The sequence below is a fragment of the Pinus tabuliformis genome, chromosome Q (genome assembly GCF_031772625.1).
Source record: "Pinus tabuliformis cultivar Carrire ecotype Pingquan chromosome Q, CPIR1, whole genome shotgun sequence".
NCBI lineage: Eukaryota > Viridiplantae > Streptophyta > Pinopsida > Pinales > Pinaceae > Pinus > Pinus tabuliformis.
In genome coordinates, this window is record NC_142296.1 from 101,914,577 (window position 1) to 101,929,915 (window position 15,339).

Sequence of the window (15,339 nt, forward strand, 5' to 3'; positions counted from 1 at the left end):
ATGTTCAACCATTATCAACTATAGTCAATATTGTCAACCATATTGATTTATAGTTAAACATTAACAACTATACTCAACCACATTAGCCCATAGTTATTCATGGCCAACCATGTTCATCCATAATCAACCATGGTTGACCATAATTAACCATGGTCAAATAAACTCAATCATGGTCAATCATGGGCAACAACACAACCATATTCATCCATCCTTCCTCAACAATGGTTAACCATGGACATAATGCTCCTCCTCCATAGTTATCATGGTCAACCATATTCATATATAGTTAAATATTGATAACCATAAATAAGTGAGAGACTTTTAAATAATAAATGACTAATTTACATCTAATTTTTATAAGAAGTTGAAATTTTTTAAACAGTTTCGCAAAACCATTATAAAAAATATACATATTATAAATTATCAATATGTCACATGCTAAAACTAAATCTTGTTTTATACTTTATTCAACCATATTTAAACTAAACCATAGAGAATAATTATCATATAACACTTGTTTATATATTATAATATATAATATTACATAATTAAAACTTATATCATATTGATAGAATTTTGCAATGTTTTTAAAATATGCTTCCTTAAACATGTCTCGGGTGCAGTGGAACTTAGGTAGTTTATAAAAAAATCAAGTTGACCATCAAACCAAGCTTTACTTGTGCATTTTAGTAAATTTAAAACATGTATCATTAAGATGCTTCCTTAAACATGTTTCGGGTTCAGTGGAACTTTGGTAGTTTATAAAACATTCAATTTTTTTCAGTACTGAAGAAGCTCGGTATAGCTGTACATAAAACTTTTTCCAGGGTTAACATATGGGTCTGGAATTCAGTAAAACAGTTATCATTAAACTCTCTCACCCACTTGAGATACACGTCATTCAACTTTACCATCAAAGAACTTATGCATTTAGCAAACTTAAAATATGTTTCATTGGAAGTTCTGTTTCAGCTTTATATTTTCATGAAGTTGCATTGTTCACAGAAAAGAAAAACAAAAATGGCTGATATGATGTGAACTATGGTTGATATGATCTGATCTAACCCTTAGTGGCACCTGAGCTATACGTCATTCAACTTTACCATCAAAGAACTTATGCATTTTAGCAAACTTAAAATATGTTTCATTGGAAGTTCTGTTTCAGCTTTATATTTTCATGAAGTTGCATTGTTCACAGAAAAGAAAAACAAAAATGGCTGATATGATGTGATCTATGGTTGATATGATCTGATCTACGCCTTAGTGGCACCTGAGCTATACATCATTCAACTTTACCATCAAAGAACTTATGCATTTTAGCAAACTTAAAATATGTTTCATTGGAAGTTCTGTTTCAGCTTTATATTTTCATGAAGTTGCATTGTTCACAGAAAAGAAAAACAAAAATGGCTGATATGATGTGATCTATGGTTGATATGATCTGATCTACGCCTTAGTGGCTGGTCCGCCATGGTCCAAATACATTTTAGCAATTGCGGCATGTAAAGCCGCTCCAAGAGGAAGCACTTCTTCATCTAAGAAAAAATGAGGAGAGTGAACTGAATGGGTTGCGCCGATGCTCTCATTTTTCACTCCAATCATAAAAAATCCACCTGGTATGATCTGTGAATAGAAGGCAAAATCTTCTGCTGCCATATTCCGACCTCTTGACTTCACATTACGTTCCCCAAGCAAAGTTGTTCCAACCTTTTGAATGTGATTATGCATCCTTTCGTCATTGACAGTAGGAGGATATTCAGGGAGTTCTCCATTAAAATCAATAAATGCTACACACCCATTTACAGCAGCCTGCTTTTCAATAATCTGCATGAAACCATAAGCAGGGTATCAATGGCTTATTTAGCACTCCATATTATTATCATTCCACTGTATTCTATAAAGTACAGCACTGAGTATGCATGTAATATCAAGGTTGGTATTTTATCCTGCAGAGAAGAGAAACTTGCCTCTTTGATTCTTCTCTTTAGCTTACCAAGTCCTTCATATGTAAGACTCCGAAACGAACCTCCAAATCTAACCTTGCTCGGAATGACACCGAATCCCTTACCACCTTCAATGAATGTTATTGAGACTACCTTCATTGACAACGAAAATGGCTTAGCATTTCTCATAATCACTAAGTATTAGCAGTAGAGCTTTGGTTACATTCAACTAAGAATTCAGAATTCAGATCATTACTTGAGGAGATTAAGTAGCACAAAGTCATTTTTATCTGCATTGTGGATTATGGGAATATTGGGGAGATATGAATGAAGTGAATTTATTTAGAAATCTGGCTGACACTAATCTTGTCCATCTAAGTTTAAAATACTCCCAAAATTGACAATCTAGTTAAGCTCAGCTGTAGAACATATTTAAGTTACAACTATCAACTTATTCAAACTGTTTTACCACTTTGAATAGGTTTTACCACTTTGCATGTTCAAGATGAAGTTGACAATGGGTCTTGGTTCAAAGGTAAGTCAAGGGTGTTTCAAACTCCATTAAAGTTCATATCATCGAAGACATAACCCACCCTAGTAGAACGTCTGGTCTATGCTTTTAGGACATCTCCCCTGTTGGATATTCCTGTTGTTAGCGACCTGTACAGTTCGTTGTTGGATGCCTTTTCGATTAAGAGTTTCAAATTTCTTTTATGTTTCTACTACAGAGCTATTTCATTCTGCCACCAATTATATGCGAGGTCTAATACCAACCTCTTTTATTTTTTGGTATTGTTTTCAAAATTGGTTCTATGTTGGCTCATTAGACAAAAAGTCAAAGTCTCAATTATTCTAGATATGTTTAAAGTTAAATGATCAAGTCCATTTTATATCCAAAATATTTTAAATTTTACCATTAACATAAAAATAACCTAAAATCTCAAAAATCAATGTGTACAGAAGCTGGTTCACTTGATTTTTTCATACTGAAAGTTAAAAAAGATATCCATATGTATGAACTTGTTACATTGGAATTAAAAGAAATCTTAATATATGAATATGTTACATTGTAATTTTTGAAGAGTAGAGAGATCATGGTAAGGTTTTTCTTAATTTTTATTTTTCAGGTTTAATTTATAGATTTTTATTTTTTATCTTTAATTTATATATTAAGTATTTGATGCCTGGAAAAATTCAAAATTAAGATTAATCTAAACTATTACTACAGAAAACTGTTCCAATATATCACAAGGTATATCAAAAATCCAAAATCCAATAGCATTTTACATATATATGAAAAATACATAATTCTAAATAGAATTCTGATTCTTACTGCATCCAGAGAAACCAGATACTCTGTTCAAAGATTTCACAAGATATATGAATGATACGAAATCTAAATAGAATTCTGATTCTTAGTGCATCCAGAGAAATCAAATACTCTATAAGTGGGAGAATCTGGGTTACTAACCAACGTCTATCTTAATTGCAAACTTTGGTACTATAAAATATTCTAAGAAAGAAAAGAAAGTAGTCATCGACAAGACAAGAGGAGTGGAAAAGATACACATACTCGGCTGTCGAGAGGATCAGTTTCTCGAGAAACAATCTGCTGTAAGCTCAAAATTACAAAGGTTGTAGCTACAACTGGATCTACAGTCATATGTGGTATGCCTGCATGCCCACCTTTTCCTTCTATAACAGCTTCAAAAATGCTTACACCAGCCAAAACTGGTCCTGCGCTTGAAGCTATAGTCCCAATTGACAATTCAGGTTCAACATGCATTGCAAATATGGCTTCTGCATCTCCAAGTGCACCTTCACGAATCATATGAGCAGCACCTGCACCTCCCTCTTCGGCTGGTTGAAAAATAAGTCTTACAGTGCCCTTTCAAAGCGAGGAATAAAGCAATGAAAGATTTATATTAGCCAAATAGGCAGTTATATCGAGATTTATTCAAAACATTATAATTTTCCCTCGAAATTTTTTATCCTTTTCAATCTTAAACATAATAATCTTAAACATCTAGTAACACACTAGATACAATCCTTATATAGGCCTGCAAAGCACCTTGAGTTTTTTCTCTTGTTGATGAAGCAATTTTGCAGCACCAAGAAGCATAGTGACATGTGCATCATGCCCACATGCATGCATTTTGCCAGGATTTACACTCTTGTGCTCCCAATCGACAAGCTCCTTCACATTACAGGGCAAACCGCTGAATTAGTACATGTTCAATAGCCAAGGAACAACAAACAATTTTAAAAGCATGAAAAAGAACAATAAAAGAAAACATTATTTGGATGTTGTATTTGCCGGTTGTGCAATATGATGATACAAGTTTCCCTCAAGTCCTGTACACCTTACTCCCCTGGCCCGTTGAGAAGTACTCAGACAGGGAGGGGGCGATTGAGTGGATTCTCAGACAGGGGGCGAAATGAATTTAGGGAGGGGGCGATTGAATGGATTCTCAGACAGAGAGGGGACGAAATGAATTTTGTGTTTTCAACAGGCACGTTGAGCAAAACCAACTTTGTCCTAGGAGTTTTATTGGAGGTTACAACAACCAGGGAATGGCGGATGAACTTATTGTGTTCTCTGTTTTGAACAGGCAGGTTGGCCAAAGCCAACTTTTTCATAGGTGATTTATTGGAGATTACACTAACCAGGGAATTGCAGATGAACTTTATTTCACTCTCTGTTTTGAACAAAGCCAAGGGAAGGTTGACTAAATCCAACTTTTCATAGGAGATTTATTAGAGGAGACAATAACCAGCTGAAAGGAACCCTGGGGCCTGTACATAGTTTTAGTGCCCTCCCCTGATATTTCCTTCTGGTGACTCTTCGGTGCCTGATCAGTACCCATTTGACTATTTTCACTAAGACCCCACTTAGACTATGAATGGTGAAAAGAAAAGAGCTGAAAATATGAATATATCCTGCAAAGACATACATAATAAATACCTGCAAAGCAAGGGCATCCATATCGGCACGGAGGGCAACAACCGGGGTAGTGCCCGATCCTATAGTGGCAACCACACCTGTGTGCGCGAAGGGCCATTCATAGTGGACTCCCATTGCATCCAGCTCTTGCCTTATAAGCTTGCTAGTATTGTATTCCTCAAACATGAGCTCTGGATGCCTGTGAATTTTCCTCCTCACCCCTGTCAGCCACTGAAACATCTCTTCATTCTTGGCAGATTTCAGAAAATCTACATCTTCTTCCGCTCCTCCTCCTCCTCCTCTTGTGATATCCAAAGCAACACCCGCCATCACCACCAAAAACAAAAACAACTTGACTGGAAAACCCATCTATCTGCAGAGCCTGGACAGAAAATAAGAATTGAAACAGACAAAGAGTTTGACTCGTCCCTGTGTGTGTATATACACCCTGAATTCTTTTGTAAACGCCCACGGGCTCTGTGTGTATATACACCCTGAATCCTTTTGTAAACTCATACACACCCTGAATTCTTTTGTAAACGCCCACGGGCTCTGTGTGTATATACACCCTGAATCCTTTTGTAAACTCCCATGATGTCGGGTTCTCAACCTTTTCTTCGTGGGACTGGTTAGCGGTCCTTTTCGATAAATATTCCTTTTGCTTTGGCTTTGGTCGTGGGGTTGGTTAGCGGTGGTTTTCAATCAAGATTCCTCTCCTTGTTAACTTTGTTAGTATCTGTTTTTTTGGCATTGTTTTTACGCTAGAGGATTGTTACATCGCTGGGCGAGTTCATCATTCAAAAGAAAAGATTGAATTGCAAAAAGCTAAAAAGAATAGAACTAATAATCCTATAGACTAGTTTTAGTACCCTGTAAGTTAAAAAATATCATTTCATTATTTTAATTATTAAATAAAGTATTTTATGGTGTTTACTTTATCACAACTGATAAATTAAAATATACTTTATGATATTGAATTAAAATATATTATTTTGAAATTTTGGTTGGCTTAAAAATTAAGACTAAAGTATTTTATTTTTTAATGATGTTTTTATAATTTGAGTATATTTTAAATCATAAAATGCATTTTTGTTTTGAAATTTTGTTTGATATTAAGATTTTGTTATTAGCATTGCAATAAAATTTATGAGCTACATAACTCTCCAAAATTGATTATTAAAGATATTTAGAGGACAACACTTTTTAATAATTAATTTATATTTTTAATTTTATTTTAATTATTAAAGTTTTTTTTTAGCCATGTAAATTTTATCTTTATTTAAATCATTAAACATGAAAAACAAATCATATATTGATATTATAATTTTGCATTCATTTAAAAAAATAAATTTGAATGAAATGGATATTTTTTATCTATATTAAATTTACAAGTGAATAATTTATTTTATAAGTATATTATTAATGTAACAATACTTTATAACTATATTATTAATGTTGTAACAATAACATTTATTGAAACTTTATATTAATATTGATGTTGTTAATAATATTATTAGTACCATTTAATAATGGTTATTAATGGTCCAACTCTACTATTAACATTGTGAATATTTAGAGTCTGGTCAATGTGGTTAATAATGGTCAACCTTACTCTTAATATTGTGATCTCACAATGGTACAAAAATATTACGAATGTTGCAATGTGACAAACATTATTGCAATATTACATTACAAACTTTATATTAATATTAATGCTATAAATAACATTATTTGTAACATTTAATATGGTGTGCTATTAAAAGCATGATATAATGTCTAATATAATGTTAATATTATTTAAAACATAATATTATTTAAATCATAATATGGTCAATCATGGTTAACCATGATTGATGATAATGGTCAACCATGATCAACCATAAACAACCATAATGGTCAATCAAGACCATCGTCAACCAAGGTCATCAAAGATAAACATGGTTACAATAGTCAATAGGGATCAATGATGGTCAACCATTATCAACCATGGTCTACCAAGCTCAACCAAGATCAACCATGGTCAACCATGATCAACCATGGATTTTTTAGCTTTTTATCTAAACAGTTTGTTTCGTTTCAAACAGTATGACAGAGCATCCCCAGTTCAATCAATAATTTTTCCAATTACAGAAAATGCCTATTAGCCTTCAATAAAAGACATTAATACAAGTAACAATATTTATATGCGCGTACACATTGCACTGTTGTAACAAGCCTTTCAATTCTCGATGAAAATGTAAGGTAGGAACCACAACTCAACCAACATAGCCACTAAAGATTCTTAGACAATGAAAGAGTATTTTCATGGAAGGTGGGAACCACAACTCGATCACTAAAGATTCTTAGAAATCAAAAGAGGATTTTCATGGAATTCGATTGAAATAAAGATATTCATGACTATGACAGTTTAAATTTCACAATAAAAAATTACATGTTAATTTTAAGGTCAAAATTTTAATGGTTTAATTTAATTTGGGGTTTATAATCTTAGGATTTATAATAATACTCTTACAGATCACTATATTGAGTTGTGTAATGTTAGGGTTTAATGTAGTGGCATTGGAATGGTACAAAATTTTATCTAATGTCGCATTGCGACAAACATTATCTCAATGCGATAATCATTCATTGTCACAATGTTACATTGCATTGCAATTTATTCAACATCAAATTGCAACATTACAAAATTGGTGTTGATCAGGCCAAGAGAGTAACTCCACGAATGAATTGTGCTTTTGCATTAAGAGAAAACATGGATATATACAAGGGAGACTATTCGGATTCATCTCCCAATGTCTCTTCATCTTCCAATGTCCTTTATTTTCTATTTACAATATTTACATGAGTTTTCCTAATCCCAAATATTAAGTGTCAACATTCCCCCCCCTTAATATGAAGGGATGTTGGTGAGTCGAAGCATCATTCTGAATCTTTCAAACGTTTCTCTTCCAAGCATTTTGGTGAAGATGCCTACAATTTGATCATTTGTAGTACAATGTAGTAGGTGGATTGTCTTGGCCTCAAAATGATGTCGAATTAGATGATACTTTATATTTATGTGTTTGGATCGATCATGGAACTTTGGGTTCTTTGCCAACTTTATTGCAGAAGTGTTGTCAATTAAAAGAGGAGTTGAATGCACTTGTTTATCATGCAAATCTTCTAGAATTTTCCTTAGCCACAAAATTTCCTTTGTTGATTTAACTGTTGCTACATATTCTGCCTTAGTTATTGAATCTGCTGGAACTAACAATTTGCATGAGCTCCAAGAGACAAATCCTGATCCAAGACTCATAACATAACCTGAAGTAGATACTCTAGTTTCTTTATCTCCATCAAAATATGAACCATAGTATCCAATCAAGCTGAAGTAATCCACCTATGTATACTTGAATCCAAAGTCTTTACTTCCCTTCAAGTACTTTAGAACTATTTTTGCAGTAGACCAATGACCCTCATAAGGCTTTTGCATAAATCTCAAGAGGATTCCAACAACAAATGAAATATCTGGTCTGGTAGTAGTTAGGTAATTGAGACTTCCTACGAGCTATCTATACTTAGTTGCATCCCCAAATTCATTTGTTTCAGTGGATGTGAGCTTTAAATTCTATTCCATTGGAGTAGTCAAAGGATTGCACTCAACCATGCCAAACCTGTTCAACAGATATCCAATGTAATTCTTCTGAGAGAGGAATATAAACTTCCAATGTTGGGTTACTTCAATACTAAGATAGTAGTGAACATAGCCTAAATCTTTCATTTCAGAACCTTTCTTTAGTTATTTCCTTATGGATGCAATGTAATTATCAATGTTCCCTATCATCAGAAGATCATCTACATACTTCACAAGATATACAATTGTTTTCCAATTTTCTTGACAAACAAAGTTGCATCATTAAGATCATAATGTTTGAAATTGAGTTTCAGAAGATGCTCAAACAATTACTCGTACTAGGCTCGCGGTGCTTGTTTGAGGCCATACAAGGAGTTAACAAGCTTGCATACTTTGTGTTCTTGATACTTCACAACAATACCTTCTGGTTGGGACATAAAATCATTCTCTTTCATATCCTTGTTCAAGAAAGCAATTTTTACATCCATTTAATGGAATTTCCAAACATTCTAAGATGCCAAGGAAAAAATTGCTCGGATGGTAGCCCATTTTTCTATGGGGGAAAAATTCTCCTCATAATCGACCCCTTCCTTCCATGCAAAACCTTTTACCACAAGCTTGAATTTATGATTTTCAAGTGAGCCATCTACTTTATACTTGTTCTTGAAGACCCACTTGCAACCAATTGGTTTGGTTCCCAATGGAGTATTACCCGACTTCCATGTGGCATTATTTATCAAAGCATCATATTCTTTCTGCATCACTTCTTTCCATTCATCATGATAAGCAACTTTTAAGGAAGTTGGTTCAAAATATGTAGACAAATTTAGTTTATGGTCATAAGAAAATACCATATAAAAAGGTGAATTAGGATCATCTACATCACCTCCATTCTGACTAACAAATCTTCTTATCCTTGTCTTTTCAACCTCATCAAGACGGACACTTTCAAGTGTCTTTGTGAGCCATTTAGAGGACCTTTATGAGATGACCCAGGCTGCTCAGTTTATTTAGATGGGGCCAAATCAAGATTTAGCCTCCTGTTGATGGTGCTGGACCCGCCAACATGTCAAGGGGATCTCCCCAGTAAGAAGTCCCAATTAGACCTTAGACCGTTTGGTGTAGGAATCCCAGCAGTGGGTCGTATGGTAATGCCTTGACCGCAATTTCGCACAGAGGCAAGTAAGATAACTTTGTTGGTAGAAAGGGTGTGACCACTGCAATGAGTCAAGGAAGGTGCATGAGAGGTTCTAACACATGTGGGTTGAGATGAGTGTGCCCCTTTGAAACCTATAACAATACTCGAATGGGAAGGGAACACACGAGTGAAGATGCATCACAAGCTGGAAAGAAAGTCAGTCGACAATCCAAATTGATGGTTAAACCAACAACACATCTGCAACAAGATTCATACAATTGCATATAAAACAGTTCATACACAACTACGTACGTTAAACAACATACATTACTACAACAATCGGAATAGTCCAACTACAATAACAACATATGCATGAAAACATGTTGGCTATGTTTTATTAAGAAGTGTAAGTTCCAGTCATACAATACATCCATGTAAACCCACTAGCTCCAACAGTGGAATGTTACAACCACATCCACCTGCTCCTCCAAAGAGATGTACTAGCTCCATGAAGTAGAGAAGCCAAGGCGCATTACAATACTATCCAAGCTCTCTCCAAGATAGTCTTATCGGAAGCTTGGCTAACCAAAAGCCTCTACAATGAGTTATGAGGGACTATTTATAACAAAGGGTTGGGTGACCCTTGACATTCCCCTTTGTGACAGTTCAACTACCCTCATGACTCTTCCCCTACTCTATGATTGTTACATCCAACTATTGACACTTGACTTACACTTGACAAGACATTATATTACAATGCACATGTATTCACGTGAGACAACATGGCTTGAGCAAGCCATGCAAGACATCACTGAAACTCGGTCCATTATGATGAGACCAACTCTTTGACATTCTTGTGATGGCGAAAGTGGTGAGATGATGCTAAGATTGGTCCTCTCTGATGGTGTGCATGCACCCCATGGTGATATCTTACTGAAGCGAACTCTTGCCTCCGTTGCAACCGGTGCATTGGTTCGGCTCCTTCATCCAACTCGTCTACTAACATGCACATGGTCTTCTTGGGTGCATTGAACCGGCAACACATTGATGCATAGTGTCCATGCTGATCTTCAAGTGTGTGCTGGTGGCCATGCGCATCAACTTGCAGAAGTACATGTTCAACTCTAGTTGGACTTGCTTCTTATCTTCGCCTTGCTGAATGGGTTGGATCACATGTGTGTGCATAATGACATGCATGCTTCTGAATCCCTTGCATGTGATCAACAACACTACTCACCATGTATGCTCCGTGCCAGCTGCAAGGATGGATCTTTAACTTGTACGGGCACAGTTTCATCTGTGAGTGCATGTTGCGCCCACTGCTGTTCCTGTTCCTGTTCCCGTTGAAACTTATTCATGTGTCTGTGCAGCTTCATGTTCTTCCTTGAGTTGTTGCTTCAGCACATGCAACTCCTTCTTTGTTCCATTCTCTGTCTTCAAGCGATATTAATTTTGCGTCGTCACCTCATAGCCCGAGTCTCCAAAGTTTCTTTCATCATCAATGGATCTGCTTGAGCTTGCAACTTTGTTCTGCCTCTGTGTTGTCAACAACCTTCCTCTTGCATTCATTGCATTCAGTATGCTGCCTTCAATTGTTGTTCATGATGCTGTTCGTTGTGATTTTTTTGTTGTCATATCTTGATGTCCTTGTCTACAAACAACTTGATATCTTCATGAGTAGGCAAGCTCATAGACATTTGTTGGACACCTAATCCTAAGTGGGTTAGTGTGGAAGCCGAATAGACCAAAGCAGTCCAAGAGACCTTGGGATCTGAAACCCAAGAGTCATATGTTGTACTATAAATGTATATCTGATGTTAATAAAAAAATATGAACTCACTGATTTATCTTTCCCATTCTTTGTTGTCCATGTGTGTTTAACATGGTATCGGAGCCGCTTGTTTTTCTGTGGCCTGTTATGTGCATGTCAGTCCTGCACCTCTGCCCATAATCCTGTGTCTGAGCTGCCTTGAATAGCGCTGATGTGGTCTTCATTATCTCTGTCACTGTGTACGTTTCTGTTGCTAACGCGCTACTCCTGACTGACATCTCTGTATCTCTGCGCTTGTCAGCTATGCGTTTTATATATTCTGCCATTCTCAGTCTAAACGCTCAGCCTGTCGCTCTCCCATCGGTTCCGCTGGTCGCTCTGCGCTAACTGTTCTAACGCCTCTCTTGATTATTTGACTTCTCAACGCTCACTGTGGTGACTGTGCGCTCAAATCAGTTTTATCCTTGCTCCTGAAATTACAGTGGTTTGATGCTCTGCATTATTCTATGTAACACACTATCCTGCGTGCTACTCCGTGACCTGCACTCTTGGAATTTTGACAGTCTTTATTGACGTAACGCTCCTTCGTTTTTATTCTTGTTGACTAGATTATGATGAATGTAGATATTATTCATGGGATGATATTATTCTGCTAGAAAATCTTGTGCCTCGAATTAACTGTGGAACTAGAAATCAGAGGACGAGTGTCTTTGTAAACCTTTTCATTCTCTCTCCTGTGTACATGTCTTCTCGCAGCACTCAAAAACTTTACCATCAAGTGATACGCATTGTGCGTGATTGAATCTATTTTGTTGAGTGATTCAATGTTTTATCTGGCCTTCATATCGAAATTTTAGGAAGTTGTGCATACAATTTATGATTTTTTAGACAATAGTTTGGACGATGAGCAGGTGATATGGAGTATACCTATGCCATACTGTATTGGCTATGAAGAACAACTAGTCTAGCGGCAGCGGGGCGATATTACACCTGGTGTGCGCATGTCTGTTATTCCATTAATAGATGGCTATGAAGAACTTTGTGCTTGTAGATTTTGCACTACTGTGTTTCCAATTCATATCTTCCCATAAGAAGTAACAAGATTCATACTTTGTTAGAGTGTGTTAAAGTTAAAGTTATCGGAGACGGAGACCATTATGCACATGATGGCCATCTCTGCAAATTCCATTGTGTCATTGTGTTCTTAGGGCAAGCGCCAACTGGCCATCAGCGTTCGCGTTCTAACACGGGGAAGATTCTATCCGAGCCCGCAAAATATAAATAAAGAACAAGACGTATATGTTTGAGAGCATATCCAGAGCTACAGAGTAGATATGTATGATTCTTTGTCAAGATGGAGGATTTGCCATTTGCAGAAATCGTTCATGAATTCTCCCTTCTGAGAAACCCTTTTAATGTGGTAGAAGATACATGCATATCGCTTGAAGGATTTTGCATTAACTCAAGACAAATCAGTTTCTATAGTGACTCGGATCATTATTTGTAGCTGTGTATGGTTATTTTATCCGACTGACCTGTGATTAGTAGCTAGCACCAGCTGCGCTGAATGGACACGTGCTACTTGGAGACATGTGAAGACGCTGTCCGGTCTCCAGCAGAGAATTATATGTGCCCTATATCGGTTTGGACAACTATATCTCGGTTTCTATATGATATTGAGCCTGAGTTTGTAGATTCTAAATATCTTTCTGTTTCTAGCAGAAAACGAAGCTTTGAATGATGCTGTGTTAAATGCGCGTTTTTTATTGCTCAGTTCACGACGATTACAAGTTCCCGCAGAAAAGTTTAAGTTGTATACATCAATAAGAATCCAAAGGCAAGGTTTTGTTTTTTCTAATGTTTTAAGCTGATTCCCTTAGCTCATTCAAATGTAGTGTCCCTTCAATCTCTCTCATTTGGTGGCTTACTGGCCCTAGCTCAAAAATTCGTGTGAAGGGGATTTTAGTGGGGTCGGTTGCTTCGACCATACGTCAATAGCTGAGCCATACGTCAATAGATGAGCCATAACTGCTATAATCATTTTCAAGGTCATCTTTTAGAAACAGTTCCCGTTAGCTCTTTGTAAATCACCGCGAAGAGTTCAGTCATATGTGCCATATAGTCGTGGGGATATCTATTTGTAAAATTTGCCAAGAGATTTAATGCTTCATTTGCTCTGAGTGTGGTACCTTCCAGACGGCTTTCAAGGGCTACACGAAGTTCCATGAACCTTAATGGCCCTTCCACTTCAATGATAGATTCGATTCGTTGGTACAACCGAGGAAACCAGTCCTCAGAAACTACGTCTCCATAGTTGGGAAGTTCTTCACCAGCGACGATACTCTGATTGGATTCCACGTTTCCTCCGTGTTGTGCAAGGCGTTCCTCTAAAGTTTGAATGAACGTTCTAATGAGACTTCCTTCCCAAACGAAACGAAGGAAATTCCGCATCAACTCCCTGGCCGCCATTAGCACTGCACTAAATAATCAACCGGCCGGATATGAAAGCATGAAGCAACTCTGAAGCTGCACTGATTGATTGTTGAAGTAGTCTGACCTCCTTGGTAGCGATTCCAGAGTAGATTAATTGCAGATCGAATGCACGTTGGAGCTGTCATTGTCCTGAGGCAATAAAACTTGATTAGTGGTTTTTTAACTGTACTTGCAATAGCTGGAGGTGGAAGACCTACTTAAGCATTAGAAGGAACTGCTTGAGAGACATTGCTGCAGTCTTTTGATACTCTATAAAACTTAATTGCAGATCGAATGCACGTTGGAGCTGTCATTGTCCTGAGGCAATAAAACTTGATTAGTGGTTTTTTAACTGTACTTGCAATAGCTGGAGGTGGAAGACCTACTTAAGCATTAGAAGGAACTGCTTGAGAGACATTGCTGCAGTCTTTTGATGAGCTATTACTGAGATTATATGTCTATATCAAGTGTTGAGATATAAAAGTTTTCAATAAGAACGAATCTGCATTATCTAGTTTGCTTTCTCATATTCCGGTTTCAGCATCTTCGAATTCTACTTGTTGCTTCTTGTTGCACACTGATCATTTGCTGCACACTTATAAGGATATTGCTGTGTATTGTGAGTAGATATTATTTTTCTGCATTAAGACAGATGGCCAGAACCAGTGAACTATTACAGTTCCTTAAAACTCTGATATTATCTACTGTTGATGACACATTACAAATCAACAAAGGATCTCTCTCAGAAATTCAGACATGTCTACAAAATGCACAGGAAAAGATCGATTTTTTGCAGCTTGAATCACAGCTACAGCAAGAAGAGCTACATCAAAATAGACACCATTCTGAACCTGTTTTTGTTCAGAACATTGAGACAACCACCCATCAGCAGCATGTTAATAATGTTACAGTTTATTCAAATAAAGCAGCAGTTGAACATGCAGATGCAGAAACTCAGTCTGCACTTCCCAAGCCCATCATCAGACCTTGGGAACAGCTTGTCCACAACACGCATAGAACTAGTCTTGGATATGACAAGGACTTGTCCTTTCATATTCCAGACTATGCCAAGCCCATTCAGTTTCACAACACTGGATTCATTCATGACAGTTCACCTGCTCCTCATGACAGTTCAGCTTCAGCTGTTCAAGATTCTGCCCCTCTTCCACAGCAACAACAACAACAACAGATTGAGAAATGCCAACACTGTGATCGAGTTGGCCATCTGAAAGATCACTGTTTTGATCTTCATCCATGTAAGCACTGTCATAAAACTAGCCATTCTTCAAACAGATGCTTCAGAAACAAAGGTCCTGCACGAACAAAGATTCATCTTGGATGGATCGCTTCTTGGCAATGGGCATCAATAGCCAAGAAGATATTCCAAACACATATCAGAACTTGTTCCAGAGTATTGAATAGTCTTGCAGTTGAGTTTTCTCCATCTTCTCACCTTGT

At 36.6% G+C, this 15,339-nt stretch overlaps 1 protein-coding gene across 2 annotated transcripts in view; it reads right to left on the bottom strand.

The window, feature by feature from the left end:
• Positions 1–1,314: 1,314 nt before the first annotated feature.
• Positions 1,315–15,339, bottom strand: part of LOC149218432 (IAA-amino acid hydrolase ILR1-like 8) — a 48,500-nt gene continuing 34,475 nt past the window's right edge. The window contains exons 1-5 of one of the 2 annotated variants that reach the window (XM_089383993.1): positions 4,909–5,532; positions 4,015–4,140; positions 3,517–3,831; positions 1,968–2,096; positions 1,315–1,824 (exon numbers count right to left, since the gene is read on the bottom strand). In XM_089383993.1, coding sequence (XP_089240119.1) covers positions 1,447–1,824; positions 1,968–2,096; positions 3,517–3,831; positions 4,015–4,140; positions 4,909–5,256 — 1,296 coding nt within the window. In that variant the 5' untranslated portion in view covers positions 5,257–5,532 and the 3' untranslated portion in view covers positions 1,315–1,446. Of the gene's footprint in view, positions 1,825–1,967; positions 2,097–3,516; positions 3,832–4,014; positions 4,141–4,908; positions 5,533–15,339 lie in introns of those variants that run through there. The other variant, XM_089383994.1, reaches the window with a different exon arrangement.